Source organism: Pleurodeles waltl, chromosome 10 (assembly GCF_031143425.1).
Source record: "Pleurodeles waltl isolate 20211129_DDA chromosome 10, aPleWal1.hap1.20221129, whole genome shotgun sequence".
NCBI lineage: Eukaryota > Metazoa > Chordata > Amphibia > Caudata > Salamandridae > Pleurodeles > Pleurodeles waltl.
Window position 1 is genome coordinate 947,667,020 of NC_090449.1, and position 19,382 is coordinate 947,686,401.

At 43.2% G+C, this 19,382-nt stretch overlaps 1 protein-coding gene across 4 annotated transcripts in view; it reads right to left on the minus strand.

Annotated features, from left to right (window-relative positions):
• Positions 1–19,382, minus strand: part of PPP1R9A (protein phosphatase 1 regulatory subunit 9A) — a 718,476-nt gene that overhangs the window by 119,568 nt on the left and 579,526 nt on the right. For all 4 annotated transcript variants that reach the window (XM_069211751.1, XM_069211753.1, XM_069211750.1 and 1 more), the window contains 2 exons: positions 12,770–12,808; positions 4,487–4,644 (listed from right to left, as the gene is read on the minus strand). In XM_069211751.1, the coding sequence (XP_069067852.1) occupies positions 4,487–4,644; positions 12,770–12,808 (197 nt within the window). The remainder of the gene's footprint in view (positions 1–4,486; positions 4,645–12,769; positions 12,809–19,382) is intronic.

Here is a 19,382-nt window from a genome sequence, read left to right on the forward strand (position 1 = left end):
ACCTCTTTGGGTAAGCTAGGTGTTGCCCTAGCAAAGTTTGGAGTAGGGGAGGTGGGCACCTCACTACCCAAGTTGGCAGAGAGAAAGGAGGAAGACCCCCTAGAGGAAAGTTTCAGTTTGAGTTGGGTCCTTTTACTGTTGGGATGGCTTCACTACCCATAGGGATTGACCCTGACAGGAGGATATAAGGCAGAGTAGGCCCTGCAAAGGGACAGCCAGTTTTCTTCACTGTCTTCCTCGCCTAACAAGCCAGGAAGACTCTCCCAGGGTTGGGCTGAGTCTCCTAGGCGTGTGGGCTGGGGGGGGGGTTGTGTGAGAAAACAGGGCTGATTGCAGAGGCCCCATAACTTTTTGCCCCCATTTTCCTCTTTTTGCTGGTGTTTTCCTGACTTTGATGGTGCCCTGGGTACTGCTAACCAGTCCCAGGGCCTGTGCTCTGTGTAAAATGGATATGCAAATTAGGCTAATTATAATTGGCTAAGTTAACCTACCTATAAGTCCCTAGTATATGGTAGGGCATGTAGGTTTAGGGACCACAGCATAGGTGGTGCACACCTAGGTGCATTGCTGAGGTGCCCAGTGTCATTTTAAAAGCAAGCCTGCCTTGCTGGCTGCTTTTAAATTAAAGTTATATGCAAATTCGACTTTGGAATTAAAGGTACTTCCAAAGTCTTAAACTACCTTATTTTTACATATAAGTCACCCCTAAGGTGTGCCCTATGTGCCCCTAGGGCTGGGTGCCATGTAACTATAAGCAGGGACTTTATAAAAATAGATTTATAAGCCCTGGTGAGGTAAAAACAGCCAAATTCGTTTTTCCCTCATTGAAGTAAATGGCCTTCATAGGCTAGAATGGGCAGACTTTATTTTAAATTTTAAAGTCTCCTTAAATGTTACATACCAAGAATTTGGTATCAAATTGATTGTTGTAATAAATCCCACAACTTCCAGTTGTTGGATTTAATATAACTTGTCCAGGTAAAAAGTTTAGACTTTACCTAAAAAGTTGCCAATTTCAGCTCTGCATTGTTTTTGCTGCTGTGCTCTGATTGGCCAGCCTGCAGCAGCTTCTGCCAGGCTACCTTGATGAGGTGTGAAGTGGCCTGACTTCACACAAAGGAATGTGCTTGGGGGAGAGAATCTCCCCTCAGCAGATGGTGAGGCAGGAAGTGGGAGGGCTGCCAAACTGGTCTTCAAAGGCAGAGAAGGACATTTGCAGCACCCAGCAACACCCCCACATCCTGCAACCCCAGACAACTAGGTGCCCCCTTGATTAGATTAGGAGAGGGCAGGAGAGGGGTGTGTTTATGATTTTTAGCCACACCAGTGGGTGGGCTCAGCCAGATGTAACCTCCAAAAATCAGATTCAGCCATGTTGGATTTTTGGAGACTGTTGCCTTTTGGGATGGATTTTTGCCACACTTCCCAGGAAGTGGTCATCACAGGGGGACGACCCTGTACCTGATTGGAGGACCAGGACCCCCCTGCTTTTCACCCAGGAGCAAGGATAAAACTGGCAGACCTGCACCCACGCCTCAGATCCCCTCCAGAATTCAACAAGAAAGGAACTAAAGAAGAAGAAGGACTGCCCTGCTGGACCCCTGGCCTGCACCTGGACCCTGCACTCAGAAGGACTGCACCAGCTGCACACTTGGGCTTCACCACAAGAAGGACTTTGCCTGGCTTCAACTGGTTCAAGGAGGGACTCCCTGTTTGCTACAGGTGAAAAATTGCTAAACCAGAGTCCCCTGCACCAACTCCTGAAGAAAGCGACCAGCTGACCACTGTCCAGTGGCCAAAAAGGAGTTTGCGCCAGGTGCATTCTGGGAGTTGAAGTCCGCACCCCCCAAGGACCATCACAGAACTTCTGGACCCTTGGGGTGAGCTGTGGACCCCAAAAGAACCTTAAAAGAACATCTGGGTGAAGCCCCAGAAGTTTGGAAAAGATTTGAGAATTTTTTGAAAAAAGCTCCAGAGAGGGACCGACCCGCCGCGGAAATTCTAGCCGGCTTGCCTCAACCGCGACCCGGCCTGACTTTGTGGTTCGTCCCGGTAAAGAAAAACATCCAAAAAAGAGACTAAGTCCGAACGTAAAAAGTTGACCGGGACCTCCCAGCCATCGTATCCGAGAAGGGCTCCATAGACGTTGGATCAAGATCCAGGTTTACCCCGGTCGAAGGATTTTCATCTCGAAAAAACGACTAAGTCCGAAGGTAAAAGTCTCCACCGAGGAAACCCACATCGCGTATCCGGACAAGGGCTCCAGGAGGTCGGATTCAACTGGCAGGTTCGTCCCGGTGAAGAAAAACTTCAAAATAAAGACTAAGTCAGAAGGTAACTTTTTAACCGAGGCCTCCCGCGACTTGTAGCCGAGCAGGGCTCCATCGCGGTCGGCCTGAAAGTTTGACTTTGCCCCGGTCCTGGTGCAACCAGATGACCCGATTGGCGCTTTTTGTTTCTAAGCGCTAGAAAATAATAATACTTTAAAAATTCATATCTCCGGTTCCCCTGAACCGATTTTAATCGTTTTTGTGTCATTTTAAAGATAAAAATATAAGCTATTTTTATAAATTGGTTTTGGATTTTTAAACTGTTTCCTGTGTTTTATTTAATTACTGTTTTGTGATATTTGAATGCTTTACACTTTGTCTCCTAAGTTAAGCCTTAACGCTCGTTGCCAAGCTACCAAGGGTTGAGCTGGGATTAATTTACTGAGACCTAACTGTACCTATGTGGAGGTTAGTGGCTTGTTGCTAGGTGTAGGTACCTACCTGCCCTACCAATAACCCATTTTCCAACAACAACTGAGAGACTTTTGAGAAGATACCGGACCTGGGACTGTGATGCTGGAATAATGTCCAGCTGGAAGGCAGAAGAGCACTGAATCTCTGCACCTTGGGTTGACTTTGGCATTTTGACTTTAGCTTGCACTCAGGACTAAGATGGGCCTTTCCAGGGCCAAGTGGTGCTGGGCCTCTTATGGCCCTTGAAGAAGGATTTGGGGGAATGGGCATCGTGGGTGACCCTGGATGGTTCCTCTTGGATTCCTCTGGACTGACCTTTGACTTCACTGACACACAGATGCCCATCAAGTAAACAGGAGATGTGGGACCTAGAAAGTGTGTTTAGGAGGGTGTTCAGTTTGCTGGCTATTGAGGGGCTATAGAAGATGTCCCTAACCAGGAGAAAGCATCACAAGCTCAGGCAAAGGACAAGTTCTGTCAAGAGAGCAGCAAAACTAGGAGCCCCTAAACTAAATAACCAATAAAGTTCATGAGGCCTGAAGAAAATGCTCCTGGTGGCTAGAGCTACCCACTAGTGGCAAACCAAACCAGAAACATGCACGTTGGCCCAATGGGGCTGGAAAAAATGATGTGGAATGTCAGTTTCCCAGGGTGTCTTGGTAGAGACTCTATGCTCAACACTATTGCAGAATATCTAATAAGCTCCTGCGAATAATTAGTCATTTAATTATCTTTCATGGGTTGAGTGTGCGTGCCCTCTCTTCAAAATCTGCTATGGTGCTGGAGACCCCATCACACTGGGGCACATGCCCCCAACCTGGTTTTGTGTCTCCCCAATGTCTGTCCCCACCAATATCTCCCTGTCTGCCAGATACAGTGAGAAGAATGAAGAACTGCTGGCTCTTGTGATGGCCTAAGGAAGATGTTAGAGTGCAAGGGAGCCAGCAAAAGCCATAGGTCTATTAAGGCTCTGCCCCAGCACACACCATGTGTCACACACCATGGAGAAGCATGTGGGTGCCAGTAATGGAACTAGGGCACCTGTAATAAAACAAAGGTGGTGTGAGGCTGCTTACCCAGAGCCAGAACATGTCTGACTGTGGTAAAAGCCATTAATATAATACTCCAGCTCAGGTGAAGGAGCACCCAATTACCTGCTGGTACAGGGCCAAAAATGAGTATACTGTCTTTGCTGGTGGCCTAAGAAGGGCAGAGGCATAACCAACGTTTTCAGAGTGTTGTAGGGGAGGGGTTGGAGGACGTACAGTCGAACCCTAGAAAATGTTTCTTCAAAGCTGTCCTTCGTCTCCCAGAGAACTTCACAACTAATATCCCAATTTCTTACAGCCTTTAGGCCAGGTGTGGATACAGTGTTTGTGAGGCTTTACACATATGGAATCCCCAAGCTACTGACAAGATGCTTGATGAGTTGGTTATTTTGGCAAAGTAATAAAGTTATATTTCCTAATGCTGCTGGCACCTGTTGCAATACACAAGAAGCTATGTTGCATCAGTAGAGAACTAACCTATACTGCACAAATGTAGAACACTTCCTGCAGCTGTCACATCTGTGACCATACCTCCACAAAGATAAAGTTCAATTAGTAGACAGAGACTTAGATTAAAGTATATGAAATAGTGTCCAATATATCACAAACAATTCAGTCGTTTTTGGGAGAGACAGTTGGAAATTAGACACACCACAGAGGGTTTGAAAGATAAAGAGACACTGAATGAATTACCTTCCTTTCCAGACTATCCTCCCCATCGGTTGAGCTGACGCTGTCACACAACCGTGTTCGAGAGGGGCGATGACGTTTGTTCTTCACAGAAAGTTGGACACGAGTTTTAAGTGCTTTAGAATTCAATCTTTCTGTTTCTGGGATGGCTTCATTCAAATCTAGGAACAAGGTATTCCAGAAACACATTCATTCATTTTTTAATCCTTTCACACTACTATCCTCAGTCTTTGTAGTTTTTTTTCAAACACACATTTTTATGCTACACTTGTTTTCTTTGCATTTTACTCCATTTGCTCAAATTAATTCTACTTTCCTCAAGTGAAAGTTTTTTTTATTTCTGCATGTATTTTCCTCTCACTTGTCTCTTTGCATTCTTCCACTTTCTGGCAATGACAATTTCTTATCTTTATCCTTAATTCCTGCGCATACAGCCCACATTTACTAAGATATGGTGGATTTATACACTCTCCTTGTGCTGGCTCTCTTGTGGAAGCGTAGAACTAATGCAGGCTCCCTTGCTGCATGAAGCAAGGGCACAAACCCAGATGTACGGACTTTAGAAAATCTGGGTTTGGGTCCAAATATAAGGGTGGATACATGGGGCACCCATGCTCCACCCATGTAAAGTCTTCCTGGCGCAGAGTAACCCAAGGCAGTGCATGCGCTGTCTTGAGTTACTTTGCAGGTGAAAAGTGATGCAAGGCCATCACAATATCTATCTGATCCAATGACAATGAATGTGCTGAGTAAATCAGATTTTACGTCTCCAATACAAAACTCTTTTTTTCTACTTACATAATGGTCTTTTGTTAAGCAGTCTTGTAAATCAAAACAAACATGTCAGTGTAGGAAAATGCCTCTTTTTGCATTATCCCATGAATTGTTTTGGACTGATGCTGCTGTTTGTTAGACTCAATAAACAGGAACTCTGCTAACCAAGTCCAAGTGCGTATGCTCTGACCATTAAAGTACGTTGAAGTTGGCTATACTCCTTATTGGCCAATTTTACTTACTTATAGGTCCCTAACTTATGGTGACAATGTACCCAGGGACTGTAAGTTAAATGTCACTAGTAGACTGCAGTTCACATTGTTCACCACTGGAGTGACAGTGCAAAACATGACTCCAGGCCTACAACTGTAGCCTGTCTGTGCAGTTTTAAAACTGTAAATCTGACCTGTCAAAAGAACCCCTTTCGACAGCCCTGAACACTCCTTTTAAATATTAAGACATCACCCTAAAGTAGGCTTTAATGCCCAATAAAGCAGGGTACATGGTATTTAAAAGTGGGACATGTAAATGTTTCATGCAACACAAGTTCTTTCAATGACAAGACCTCAAAAGCTATTTACACTCTAGCAGGGCTAACTGACCCATAGGAATTCATTGGTACATAATTTCAAAATAAAATAATATTATCTCCACCTAGGAACCAGCTTTTGGACTTTCTAAAATATTTATCACTCCCCCAACTTATTGGTAAAATTGGATGGATATGTACTATTTTACATTTGCATAAGCTTCCAACTGACAGCCAAAAGCTGAGTAGATCCTTGATGAGGTAGGAACTTGCTTCATGAGCAGAGACAAATGCCTTTGGGTGGGAGAAGGTGTTCTGTTCTTCTGACAGGATGACCATCTGGGTTTTGAACAGGAACTTGATATACTTCAGAAAGGCCTACCCTGTCCAGGCAGATGGAGCTAACACATAGGCCTTACCCACTTTATGCCAGACATGCACCAATTCCAGGGGGAGAGGGCTGCCCTCAGTACTATTTTAGAGTTATCACAGAGGAGTTGTAGCTCATTTCCCTGGCCAGACCTCTATAGTGGGCACAAGAGATCTGCACAGGGGAAGAAATGTTCTGCCATGTTGGATTTAGGTACAGAGGAGCACTGTGGGATTGCTTGAACTGGAACACAAAGGAAATGCTCAAAAGTGGTTAGGGTTACCCTGGGAACCTTTTTCCTTTTGGTTAGGGAGGGGCAAGCAGTCACCTCCACCACAGACTACAGCAAGGCATAAATGTGACACCACAGGGCACCCTCTTCAGAACACTGCTGAGCCCGTGGAAGACAGAAGAAGGACTGCTTTTGAGGCCTGTGCAGAGTATCCTAAGAGCTGAACATGCTCCCATCTGTACCCAGGAAAAAGAAGTAATAACCAAAGATAAGTTATCTGTCCTCCTGTTAATCTACAGGGACATAGAAGCTTCAAAATAGCAAAATAGCAACTATTGTGGAGGAATGCAGCTGACCAGTTTCAGCTAGACCTGCCCTGTGTCTGTTGGAGGATGTCCTGACTCCAGGTACTGTTCTTGGAATCTTTGGCTGATGTCAGAGTGTACTGCTCCTGCCTAAACCTTAGAAAAACCTGTGACTTGAAAACTTGTTGCTAACTTTTTCCCTGGAGAACCGTTAAGTTAACAAGATCAATCTCCAAGCTGATCTCCAGAAAGTGCATTGCCGAAGAGCATGACTTTGCCACAGCTCCCACTATGTTCTTCTCTGCAACAGCAAATCTGTTTCACTGAGACCGACACCGATTGGCATCCAACAACACTTAACCCTTCTCACCAGACTGCAGCTTTGCCCCTCTGAAGAAATTTGACTTCCAGAAAACAGTGTAAGTCTGAAGGTAGAAAGCTTCACTGGTCCTGACACCAAGCAGCATCCAATCAACATGGACAATTTTCTGGGCACAAATTCTGGACTTTTCCTGCTCACAGCTTTTCCCGCCTTTGTCAACAGCTTCACCAAGACCTCATTCTTCATCAACCTGTCATTGATGAACCTTTCTTCGGATCCAGCCTCCAGCCTTGCCCCGCTGAAGACTCTACCTTCTTTAAAATTTTCTACGTGTGACGTAACTTTCTGACCGGGACAAATCCAACATGTGTTTCTGACCCAAGTCCAGTTGCGGTCAGCTTTAAGCCTTACTCTTGTCCTGATACAGCACAACCAGTTGTCCACAGGTGGTGCTTTGCACTATTTGGTACTATTTTTACTTGCAGCATTAAACATTGATGTCATTGGTTCCCCTTACTGAATTTTTGTTGTTTTGGTGTGATTTGGTTCATTAAATTATGTTCAATTCTAATAAATCAGAGTGTGATTTTTATTGTGTTGTGTTTTCGAGGTTTATCCTTTTTAATACTTCTAAATGCTTTGGACATTTTCCTAAATTAAGCCTGTCTGTTCTGTGCCATAGCTACCAGGGGTTGAGTTCATGTTTAAATAGCTGACCCCTTTACTGGACCTAAGAAGAATAGTGGCATTATTACTGTGGTGGACTACCATCAATGACAAATGATCCTCTACTTTGTCACAATCAGTATATCCATCAAGTCTAAATATATTCATTATCAATTTTTCCAGTTATCTAAAACGTAGAGAAGATCTGTTTTCCCCAAATTGATTTTCAGTAATCAACTTGGTAAACAGTTAGGAGCATATTTAAGAGCCCCTAGCGCCATTCTAATGCCACAGTAGATCATTTTTAAAGCTAATGTGGCGTTAGAAGGCCTAAAACGCTGCACTATAATTACAAAGTGGAGCAATGCATGCATTGCGCCACTTTGTTACCCTTTGCACTATATTATGCTGCGCCAGGCATAATGTATGCAAAGGGGGCATTCCCCCGTTAGGAGGGGAGGCTAAAAAATGGCGCAACGAAATCTAACAGATTTCGTTGCATCATTTATTTCCGCACTTTTAACACCTGCTCACAGCAGGCATGAAAAGGGGCATGCCATTGAATACAATAGGCCCTTATGTACTCTGCAGGACTAGCGCCAAAACCTAGGCACTACTCCTGCAGAGTACATCTGTAGCATAAAAAAATGACGCTATTGCCCCCTCGCCTGTGCCATGGTGCGCCGTATTTTAAATACGGCACACACATGGTGGCGGTAGGGGGGCACTGAAGGGCACAAGAAAAGTGGAGCTGCACCGTGTGCAGAGCCACTTTTCTTACATTTGCCCCTTATCTTTTACATGTATTTGAACAAATTGTTTGATGACTAGGTCCCATTTTGTCCAAACTCATCACCACATGTTGTGAATGGATACAATAATTTATTTATTTTAGGAGCTGAGAAGAAATAATTATTGTCAATGGCCTTTTGGCCTCCTTTTAGTGTATTCAATCTGGGCTCAAGTGTACAAGTAACTTGGGATCCCCTCTTGTGATTAACAAAATTGCAGAAACATGATCATCCTAGATGTGGGGAGCCATGATTTAGTTTCTGTTGTTAAGTCTAGCATCCAGTTTTAGATGTTCAGTAAACAGGAGTTTTTACGTTTTTATACTTTTTAAAACTTGTTATGCTTTTCATTCACTTTTACAATAGAAATTACTATTGCTTTCACACAAGGGAATACCATCAGAAGCCTATTACGTGCATGCTCTGAACATAGGCTATCAAACAGCTCTAGTGATGGCCCCTACATAAACAAAGGGTTCAGCGGAGGCTCCCCTAAAGCAGAGGTCTGGGAGGAAGCTCAGAAAAATCCCTTGACTCTATTGCAGTATGTCTGACTTTGCCGCCACTCTTCTATAGCCCAGCGCAAGGATATTGGGCATGTCATTTAGAGCCGGACATGGCAAACAAACACTTCCCTTGCTTGTTCTTTTATATTGTTGGTTGTAGGATGAAAGGCAGAGTATCATTCAATCATGTCATGTCATCAGTAGTCAAAGAGTGAAAATGTTGGTGAATTACATCCCTCACATCAGTGGCAAACAATGTGGGCAGCAGTCACTGGACACAAACACAACATATTCAATCTGAAAGCTGCATTCAACAAGAAGGAAAGAGCCAGCTTCATTGTGCTTCATCATATACATTCTGCTTATGGTCAATCATGTTGACAGCAATGGAATTTCTCCCATTGTCTCTCCAACAGAAAGTGACATTCCAGGTGACAGCAATATGATGGGGAATGCTATGTGACCAAAGTTGAGTTAAAATTAGTCTTTGGCCCTGGTTCATTATTGTAAAGGGAATGTCCCTTGCATGGCCCCAGCTTCACATTAATTTAGAAAGCAAGCAAAGGCCTAAATCTGCCTTTGACAAGACCCTTGCCATGGATTTGTCCAGGGCTTGACACAGCACACCAAGTGTGCATTCGATACTGGTAGAGGACTTCTGTCCATGTACCTGAGTTCATGCATGTAGAGTGATGGTGGCAGCATACCATATTCTGTAGACCAGATCATTCTACTGTGTCACAAGAGTGGAGTTCTACTGGTCCACTCATGTAAAGCTTCGATGCTGACAAAAATGCAGATCCTAGAGCTGAGAACCCAAGTGCATGGACGTAAGAGTGTGGTCTGTGAAGAGTGAGTTACACACTTTATGACTGAGTGAACCAGACTGGCACAGGCCTGCAATCTCCATTTTGGAAACCCTGGCCTTTTCATGTGCCTAAGATGGAGGTGAGGGGATCTCTTTCTGATCAATGTTAGGTGTTGTTGTTGAAAGCCGGGTGCCAAATATTCACATCTCTTCATTCCACTGGTGCTCCAGCCTGGATATGACCCTGCTCTGATGAGATTCACTCAATTCTGAGAAGGCCACATGTAAAGAGAACTGACTCAAACCATTCTGAAAGTGCAGAGTAGGAATAAATATCCCTTATCTGCTGAACCTGATTACGACTGGGAGCTGCTGACCCACTTGCGGTTCAAGTTCCAAATTCTCTCTAATTGTGAAGGGGGAGGCTCTGCAAATTAGCCATAGGACTACTGCTCAACCAAAGCTGGAGTCTACCTGACAGTTAGCTTCCCAACAAAGTGAACATCACCTTGAATCTTATCTGGAGGAAGAACTATTTTCTCTGTCCTTGAGCACCTGGTATGTCTTGCCTGAAAAAAAAGAGAAGGGGCAAGCTATCACTACAGGAGGAGCTGACTTCTGGTGTGGACAATAGCACTTGACAAAAGGGCTGTGGGACAGTCCACCAGAGACTCAAGAAGTGTGTGACTGGCATGCTTGGGGCTTGTCACTGAACCTGAGCAGAGGTTCAGTTGACGTGAATTCCCTGTTGTTCTTGCCATTGTATCGCTGGCCCTTGATTGTGTGCCCTAGATGCCTGCACTGCCGAAAACAGTATTAAATTGATTTGCACCACTGGTTTCTGTGCCTCATCATTAAACTTTGCGGATGTGGCTGTAGCACTGGTTGACAGTTGTTCAAACATTTTACACTGCTGAAGGAGAACCCTGTGTGCCTTTGCTTCCCACCCCACTGTGCTCTCCAAAAATACTGAACGTGTGGCTAGCCCCCGGCACTTGTAAACTATGTACTGTGCGGACCACGCCTCCATAATAAGAAGCTGCTGCATTGAGGCCTTCTCACTTTGTCCGGAACAACTGATTGGTTGGCCAAGGGGCTATCCCCCAGCACACTTGTTCGGATCCAATCATTGTTGCCTGAAGCACCTCAAATCTCTCTAGTCGCTGCCCTGGGACCTGCACCTAGAAGGAAGGCTACATCAATTCCTTCCCCTAAGGAGGCCAAATCAACTATCACCAATACTCACTGGTCTGGCAGAGGTATGCCAGCCACAATGGCTGGGCCCATCTGTTACCAATCAAGTAGAGTGAGCTGCCGCCCGAAGAATGCCGCATTCTGCCACTGTCTCCAAAACACTGTCAAATGACCTGCAGAACCGAACAGGGAAGCTGTGTGACAACCACAGACAGGACAAGTTCAGTGAGATGGTAGCACATACTAAGAGTGAAAGGTTGACTAAATGCCCACCATGACCCCAGAGAACAGGTGAGATGCTGAACACTGTATTAGTCCCAAAGACTGCTAATCAAAGCAGAGGGAAGCATTGCAGCCCCACTACTTCCTAATTCTGAAAACCCCATAGTTATTGGGGGATGGAAGGGGCAGAGTGACAGGGGACTGCTTTCCTGGAAATATTAGCCTTGCACCCAGCATATTGGGTATTTGATACTTTTTGTGTTAATGTGTTAGTATTATGTTTCATTGTGAAAGAAAGGACTTGTCTTTTAATAATAGAAGGAGGAGACTGGACCATCACTTTATTACACTGCTAGGTGTCTGTTGAGTGCTGCCCTGTTGTACGCCCGCACTAACCTCCTATGACTGCTTGCCATAACACAACTGTAAGTCACGTGCTGAAAGGGTTGAACGTGGGCCAGTACACAACAACCTCATTTCCCAGGGCTGAGGCCCAAAAGCTCCTGCTTGCCCAGTGGCCACAGAAAGGTATCCGCCAATCAATGACAAGAAACATGGTTGTTAGATTTGAAATGTACAGCACTTGAAGCATTTATGACTAAAGTACTGCATATACTTAATTTAAGTGGCTTTTGGTTAAACTCCTTTAGCCACTGGCTTATTGTGTCATCAGATCCTTCATCCATTGACTTGAGACACTCAATCACATCATAAATCAGTAAACAGGAAGATTTCAGTGACAGTTTTTTTTTACCTGTTTGGGTATTTCCCTCTGCCCCCATCAACCACAATACATTAGAAAATATTTTACACTTGGTGGGCGACATTAGAAAATATTTTACACTTGGTGGGCGACCTGGTAACCTAGGAAGTGAGCACTAATAAAAGCATTTAAAAAATAGATGCTTTAAACAGAAGCGTACTGCATTTCCCATAGTACCCATTTATTAGATGTTTTTGTCATTGTTCACTCTGAGCTAGGTAGGGAGATAGCTTTGGGGGGTTTTATGTAAGGATGCATAATGTCTTTGACTTAACTCTAGCTGCAATCTACATCAGGAGAAGATATCTTTTTCCTAACAGCACATATTTTCTTTTTTTAGCTTAAACAACAATTAAATGGTACCGGTCATCATCGTCTGGAGATTCTAGAGGAGGCTTTGAGGAGTCCCTACTGGTAAGGAGTTATCTAGTACAAAGACAAGTTCTTCACACCTGCAGCACAAGATGAAGCATGTTGAGAAGAACAAGTGGAAGACAAGGTTCTAGCAAATATTCCTGAAAAAAGTCTAACTTGCTAACTGCTTTAATTTGTAGTATCTTCAAAGACAAGTTAAAGAGGATTGCTAGAAGATGCATGATGGATTGTGATCCAGAGGCACATTTGATTTAGCAAGAGATATTTTAAAGAAGCAATGTGTGAAGTTAAATATTTACACAGACCAATGAACCGTTTTTCCATAGCAGAAGGACATTAATGCACTGACATATATAATTAAAAGCTACACTTGAGTGTTACCTTCACAAGATGTGTAGAAAAACATTTGAAAAGAGTTATTCAACTTACCAAAGACTTCGTCTGGATGGTCAGCTTTCACTGCACCTTCTGGAAATATGAACAAAATTATCAGTTATATTAGAAAAGGTTCAGCATCTTCACCACAAATTGAAAAACAACAAGGCACATATGCTGAGGACTACACCGAGATGCAAATAGCCTTCATAAACTATGGCTTTGTAGATGTTACAAAACAATCAGCAAGCACTAATAATTGTACAAAAGACAAATCAGTTCCAGGTAACACAGCATTTGCAACCATGCCAAACAACTGTACAAGGCTGTAGGAAGAGTAAAATTAGGAGAGGGAGCCACATTAATTGATGGCAACTGTGAAAACACTCACATTACATAAAGGATTATATACAACAAACGTCATAAATTTTACCAATGAGTCATTGCAAATAGGAAATTAATGCAATAAATAAAGGACCCAGAGCAGCTAGTTCACACTCTGCAGTATTTGTGAAAATATGCAACAACTTGGATTTACAGGAGTAGTCAAGCAGTCACAAGCATACCTATATATTCTCACTGAAAAAACAAGTTATAGTTAGGTGAACATGTCAGTAAAAACATAACATTTCACACTAAAATAACAGTGAAATTCACCATTTGTAGTTAACTGAAGGAACTATAACTTGCGCCCCTGCCATGAATAGTGCTGCCATCAATTATTTCATTTCAGATATCATCAGAGATGTTATTAGTGATGTCATAGAACATGTGATGAGTGATGTACTATGTAAAGTCATAAGCAACGCATGGAGAGGGTAAGTTATATTTACATCAGTTAACTATAACTGGTGAATTTCGGTGTTCCTTTGAGTCTAAAATGTTACATTTTTACTGAAATTTTCACCCAATTCAACTGTTGCTTTAAACTTTGCTTTTATAAGGGAATGTCTGAGTTTTTAATTTAAAGTTAGATATTATTACATACCATATATACCATCATTTTAACCTAATATTTTTTCAATAATTTCAGAGGTGTTGTTAACATAAAGTATACAAGTGATTTAAGTAATGCAGACCTCCTGGTTTTGTGAAAGTGTCAGGACACCAAAACATAAAAGACAAGCCTATTGGTTTTACCAGGGGGTGTCACAGTCTGCACGTCTCTTACCACCGTAGGCTGCAGTGCTAGCAGGGACTGGCCAAGATGAGGGCGACCCCTTCTAGTAGCCACGGTGCTGCTGACTAGGAAAAATGCCAAGGCAGACCGTACCCCCCAGAAGGAGTCCCAGGGGAAAAACCCAAGGAATGGGAAAAAACCTCTTTCACAGGAACTCCTGAAAAAAATAAAAAGAACAATAAAAAAAAGGCAAAAAATAGAAGTCAATTCCGCAGGAAAAAGCAGGAGCTAGTAGAAAACTGGAAACAGGAGCGAGGATCACCACCAAGACGGAAGTGTTTGCAATGCACGGAAGGAGGGAACTGCAGTGCTTATATACCATGAAACTGGAAGTGACAAACAGGAAGAACGAATGATACCATCTTGGATTGGAAATGGCCACATAGAAATGAATGAGAAAAAAGACCAAGTAGAAAAAGAAAAGGAACAAGGCATGCTGGGAAGACAAACACCAAAGAAGAAGACAATATGGAAGACCAAGAAGAAAGAAGACATGAAGACAGAAGAAAAAGAAGAAAAAAGAGAAAGGACCCAAGTAAGGTAAGTGGGAACTAAGTCAGGGAGCTCGCCAGTGGCCGCGGCGTGACCCAGAGCATGAAATGTCCCTCCTAGGTCAGACCGCAGAACAAAATGCCAAAGGAGCCCCTAAAAATGGGCCACGGTGGTACTGACGTCCCGAAATGCAGACTGCCGGCCCAACGGCAGACCGAAAAAGGGACGCCACATTAGTCCGCGGAGTCACAGTAGGCCCCCTCCCAAGAGCCCCAGGCTTGTCAGGAAAAAGAGAGAAAAAACTGCGAATCAGATCCCCATGAACAGTCACTTAGGGGATAACCTTTCCAGTGAGTCAGGAATTGTAACTTGTTCCGAAAAATGTATGAATCACAGATCACCTCTACCTCATATTCAGGACCGCCTTCCACAGAAAGAGGAGGAAGACATTGAAAAACACCTATGGTAAGGATTGGGAACGAAAGGCTTGAGTAGCGAAACATAAAACACTGGATGAACCTTCCAAATCTGAGGTAAATATAGTCGAACAGCAACTGGATTTAATATTTGGAGTATTCAACAAAAGGACCATAAAAGCGGGGTTTGAATTTGTTTTGACAAAAACGAAAAGGCAGAAATTTGGAAGAAAGGGATACATTGTGTCCTGGCTGGTAAGATGGTGCTGACCGACGTCGGCTATCAGCCTTTCTTTTCATAGCTTGTTTGGAGGCGAAAAGCATAGTACAGATCAGGTCCTGAATATGGCGGAGTCACCAAGCAAATGATGTAACCACAGTAACTGGAGGTGGCACAAAAGGAATTGTTGGGAAGGTCTTGGGATGGAAGCCATATGTGCAAAAAAAAGGTGTAGATCCTGTTGCACTATGCACCGTATTATTATATAAAAACTCAGCCCAGCTACTTTGTGCGGCATTACAAAAACAACGCGAATACTATTGGAGTTCCTGATTCTAGCGTTCAGTTTGACCATTAGTCTGTGGATGAAATCCTGAGGAAAAGAAGACATCAATGTGTAAGGAAGTACAAAAACCTTCCAAAAATGTGACACATATTGGAGTACCCGATCTGAAATAATTACTTGTGGAAGACCATGTAGATGAAAGATAACTTACATGAAAATATGGCTCATTTCTTTGGATGTAGGCAATTTCTTTAAGGCTGTGAAATGCGCTATCATGGTAAATGAATCAACGGTTACCATAATGACATGATTCCCTGAAGAAGATGGTAAAGAACATATGAAATCTGTAGACAGGGTGTGCCATGGAGCAGAGGGAACAGGCAAAGGCATCAATAATCCTGCTGGCTTGGTCTGAGGTGTCTTGGTTTGAGCACATATAGGGCATGATGTTACGAAAGATTTACCATATGTCTTAAGTGTAGGCCACCAGAAAGAAAGTAGGAGCATCTCCTGTTTCTTCTTGATTCCACGATGTCCAGCCACAGGAAAATCATGGCACATCTGTAAAACCTCGGTCTGAACTTTCTTGGTCGGCAAAAATAGAGAGTTGTGATGATAGAAGTAGTCCTGATTCTTTTGTAATTGAGGACTCAAGATATTCCATTCTTCAAGTGGAAGATATTGACATTCTGTCTTAACATGATCAAGAAAGGACTGGGCAACTCTGATGATTCGACTGGGTTCTATTATTTCAGAAGAGGAAATGTTAACGCTTTCTGGATAGCAACAAGATAATGCATCTGCTACTAGGTTCTGAGATCCAGGAATATAGAAGCCCATCTTGCCTTCCGACTATTTCGACATTGCAAATTTCTGAGACATTGTAAATATCAATGATCAGTTCTTGCTTTGAACGGTTCTTTGGTCCCCATTGGGAAATGTCTCCATTCTTTACAGGCAGCCTTGAGAGCAAGTAATTCCAATTCTAACACAGAATAGTTGCATTCGCCTGCAGTAAACATGTGGGATAAGTAAAAGACAGGATGTTCCAAGCCATCGTCTTCATGTTTCTGAACTAAGACCGCACCAATAGCTCTCTTGGAGGCATCAGTGACCACTATATACTTCTTAGTTGTATCCAGGTGCCGTAAGATAGGAGCTTGGGTAAAGGCCCATTTTAGATTTTGAAAGGCCATTTCTGCACTTTCAGCGCAAACAAATCCCTTCTTCAGTTTTTCTCCTTTGATGGTCTGAGTGATAAAACTTTGTTGATGGGCCAAGTCTTGTATGAATTGACGATAGACGTTGGAGAGACCTAGGAAGCATTGGGTTTCCTTAATAGAAGAGGGAGAGGGCCAATCCAAAATATCTTGTACTTTGACTGGATCCATAGCTATTCCTGTCTGAGTGATGCAAAACCCAAGATACTGTACTTCTACCTTATTAAATTCACATTTTTCAGGATTGCAGTACAGCTGATTCTGTCTGCGTCTTTCCAAAACCTAAAGTACATGCTCAGTATGTTGTTCAGGTATGCAAGAATATACTAGAATGTCATCCAGATATATCACCACACTGTGATTCAATAAATCAGAAAACACAGAGTACATGAATCGTTGGAATATTGAGGGTGCGTTTGTTAAGCCAAAAGGCATGACTCTATATCCATAATGGCCAACTGGAGTATGAAAAGCTGTTTTCCATTCATCTCCTTCCTTGATACATAAGAGATGATAGGCGCCCCTCAGATCCAATTTTGTAAACCTCTTGGCACCTTGGACTGCGTTGAGTATATCCATAATAAGAGGTTAGGGATATCGATCCTTGATGGTTATGTTCAATCCACGAAAGTCAACACAGGGACGTAGATCTTTTGATTTCTTTGAAATGAAAAAAAGAGGAGCCCCAGCAGGAGACGAGCAGGGTGCGATCAAACTATTCTGTAGATTATCATCTAGGTATACCTTAAGTACCGTCTTTTCTTGTTCAGTTGAATACATCCGTCCAAACTGAACTACTTCACACAGAATCAAAAGAATGGCACAGTCATAGACCTGATGTAGAGGTAAAACAGGTTTGCTAGGCTTCTGGAATACATCACGGTGTTCTTGATAACAACTTGGTACTCCATGGATCATGTTAATAGAGCAGCTCACATCTTTGGAAAAAAGGTTCAAACGCGAACTGGAGCACAAAATGTGCCTCCTGGGCAACACTGCAGAAGAAAATGGCAAAGGAGCCCCAAAAATGGGCCGCGGCAGTACCAACGTCCCGAAATGCCACGGACCGAAAAAGGGACAATGCGGTAGTCTGCGACATCAGAGGGGGTGTGTAAATGAGTACATATAAAGCAAAACTATTGGATTTTTCAAAAAGTCACCACAATATTTACCAACAAGTTTAAATCAAAGTATTCATTATTATTAAACACATATCAATGATTTTTAATTGTTACACAAATATTTAAAATGGAGCATTTTTATTCAAAACAACTATAAATGTGTATTAAAGGGCCTAATTACAGCCTTGACAGAGGGGTTATGTCCATCACAAATGTGACGGATATCCCATCCACCATATTACGATCTCCATAGAATATAATGGGATCATAAAAGGGCAGACGGGGTATTTCTGTCACATCTCTGATGGAGAAAACCCCTCCGTCAGGGTCGTAATTGGCCATAAGTCTTTAACATTCTTCGGGCTACAAAATGCAGACAAAAGACCATTCACAAGGTATCCTTCACACTCAAGCTGAAGATCATAGAGCTCCAGCATAGAGTACATTAAAAAAAGATGGTAAGCTCTCCTGGGGTCATGGATTCAACGACCCCAGAGACTTGCTGCAAGTTTTGTTTTTAAATGATCCAAGGGGAGCTGTTGAGTTGCCAGAAGCATCCCACAACATTAAAAAAATAAAAGGTTGGTGATGCACCTACCCCTTCTTGGGAAAGCATGAGGAACAAAACATACAAATGGAAAGCCTCAGAGGGCATTTTGGGGCATTTCCTGGAGAAAGCAGTGGATATGAAATGATGCTCTTCTATTATTAGTGCTGGTTAATTTTAATTCTTTTTTAAATTTGGGTACCCCAGTCCCACCCGACAAGTATGTTAAATGCCCCTGTGGCCCTGCCAGTTCCCTGCACTTGCTGACCTGCAGGCAGGAGCTGGTCATCCTTTTGTTTTGTTTTTGGTGTTCCGGTCCCAACCTTTTCTGCACTGCCTTACATTTCTTTGCCCTGGAGGCCCAAAGAACTGATAATCAACTCAAAGGTCTTTTGTGCAAGCTTTATAAAATCTTAAAGTCATTTTGAGGTCCACCTGATAGAGCCTCTCCTACTCATTCATGGGGTGAGGTGGGCAAAGAATGTTGTGAGAGTGCTGGATTCCACAGCATGGAAATCAGTCATTCATTTTGGCAGACAAGCAGCTCTGGACCTCAACACTACTTTGGCTGGGAAAAAGGCAGTGTAAGGCAGCTGAGGTTACCATGCCCAAAAACGCAGTCTTCAGATTCAGCACATTTAGTGGAGGCTGAGCACTGGTTTGAAGGGAGTGGAAGTGTGCATGGGGAAAGAGTACCACATTGAGATCCCACTGTGATATCACAAAGTGTTTGGGAGGAAACATATGAGTGAAACCTTTTAGAAACCCCATCAGAACAGCTGATTTGAATAAAGATGTGTAGTCCTGCAAATGTGAAAAGGCCAAATGGGCTGATAAATAACCTTTATCTGTGCCCACTTAGGTCCTTCCTGGGCACATAACAAAATTAACAATAAGACATCCAACAGGCTGGCCTGTAACAGCCCGTACTGTTGATGTCACACCAGGCTGAACCTTGTCCCAGCTTCCAGAGTAAATAGACTTTGTGGAAATATGCCTAGAGGCAACGCTGATATCCACAACTTTGGGAGGATGTTGAAACTGTCAGTTTCTACACATGGTGGTGTAGACTGCATAGGTTCAGCTGCAGGACTGTGTCCTGGTCCTCTGAAGCGGTAGCCTGATCAAAGAACAGATGCTAATGTTTAGAGTTTACGGGTACCAAACTCTCCCTCCCCAATCTGA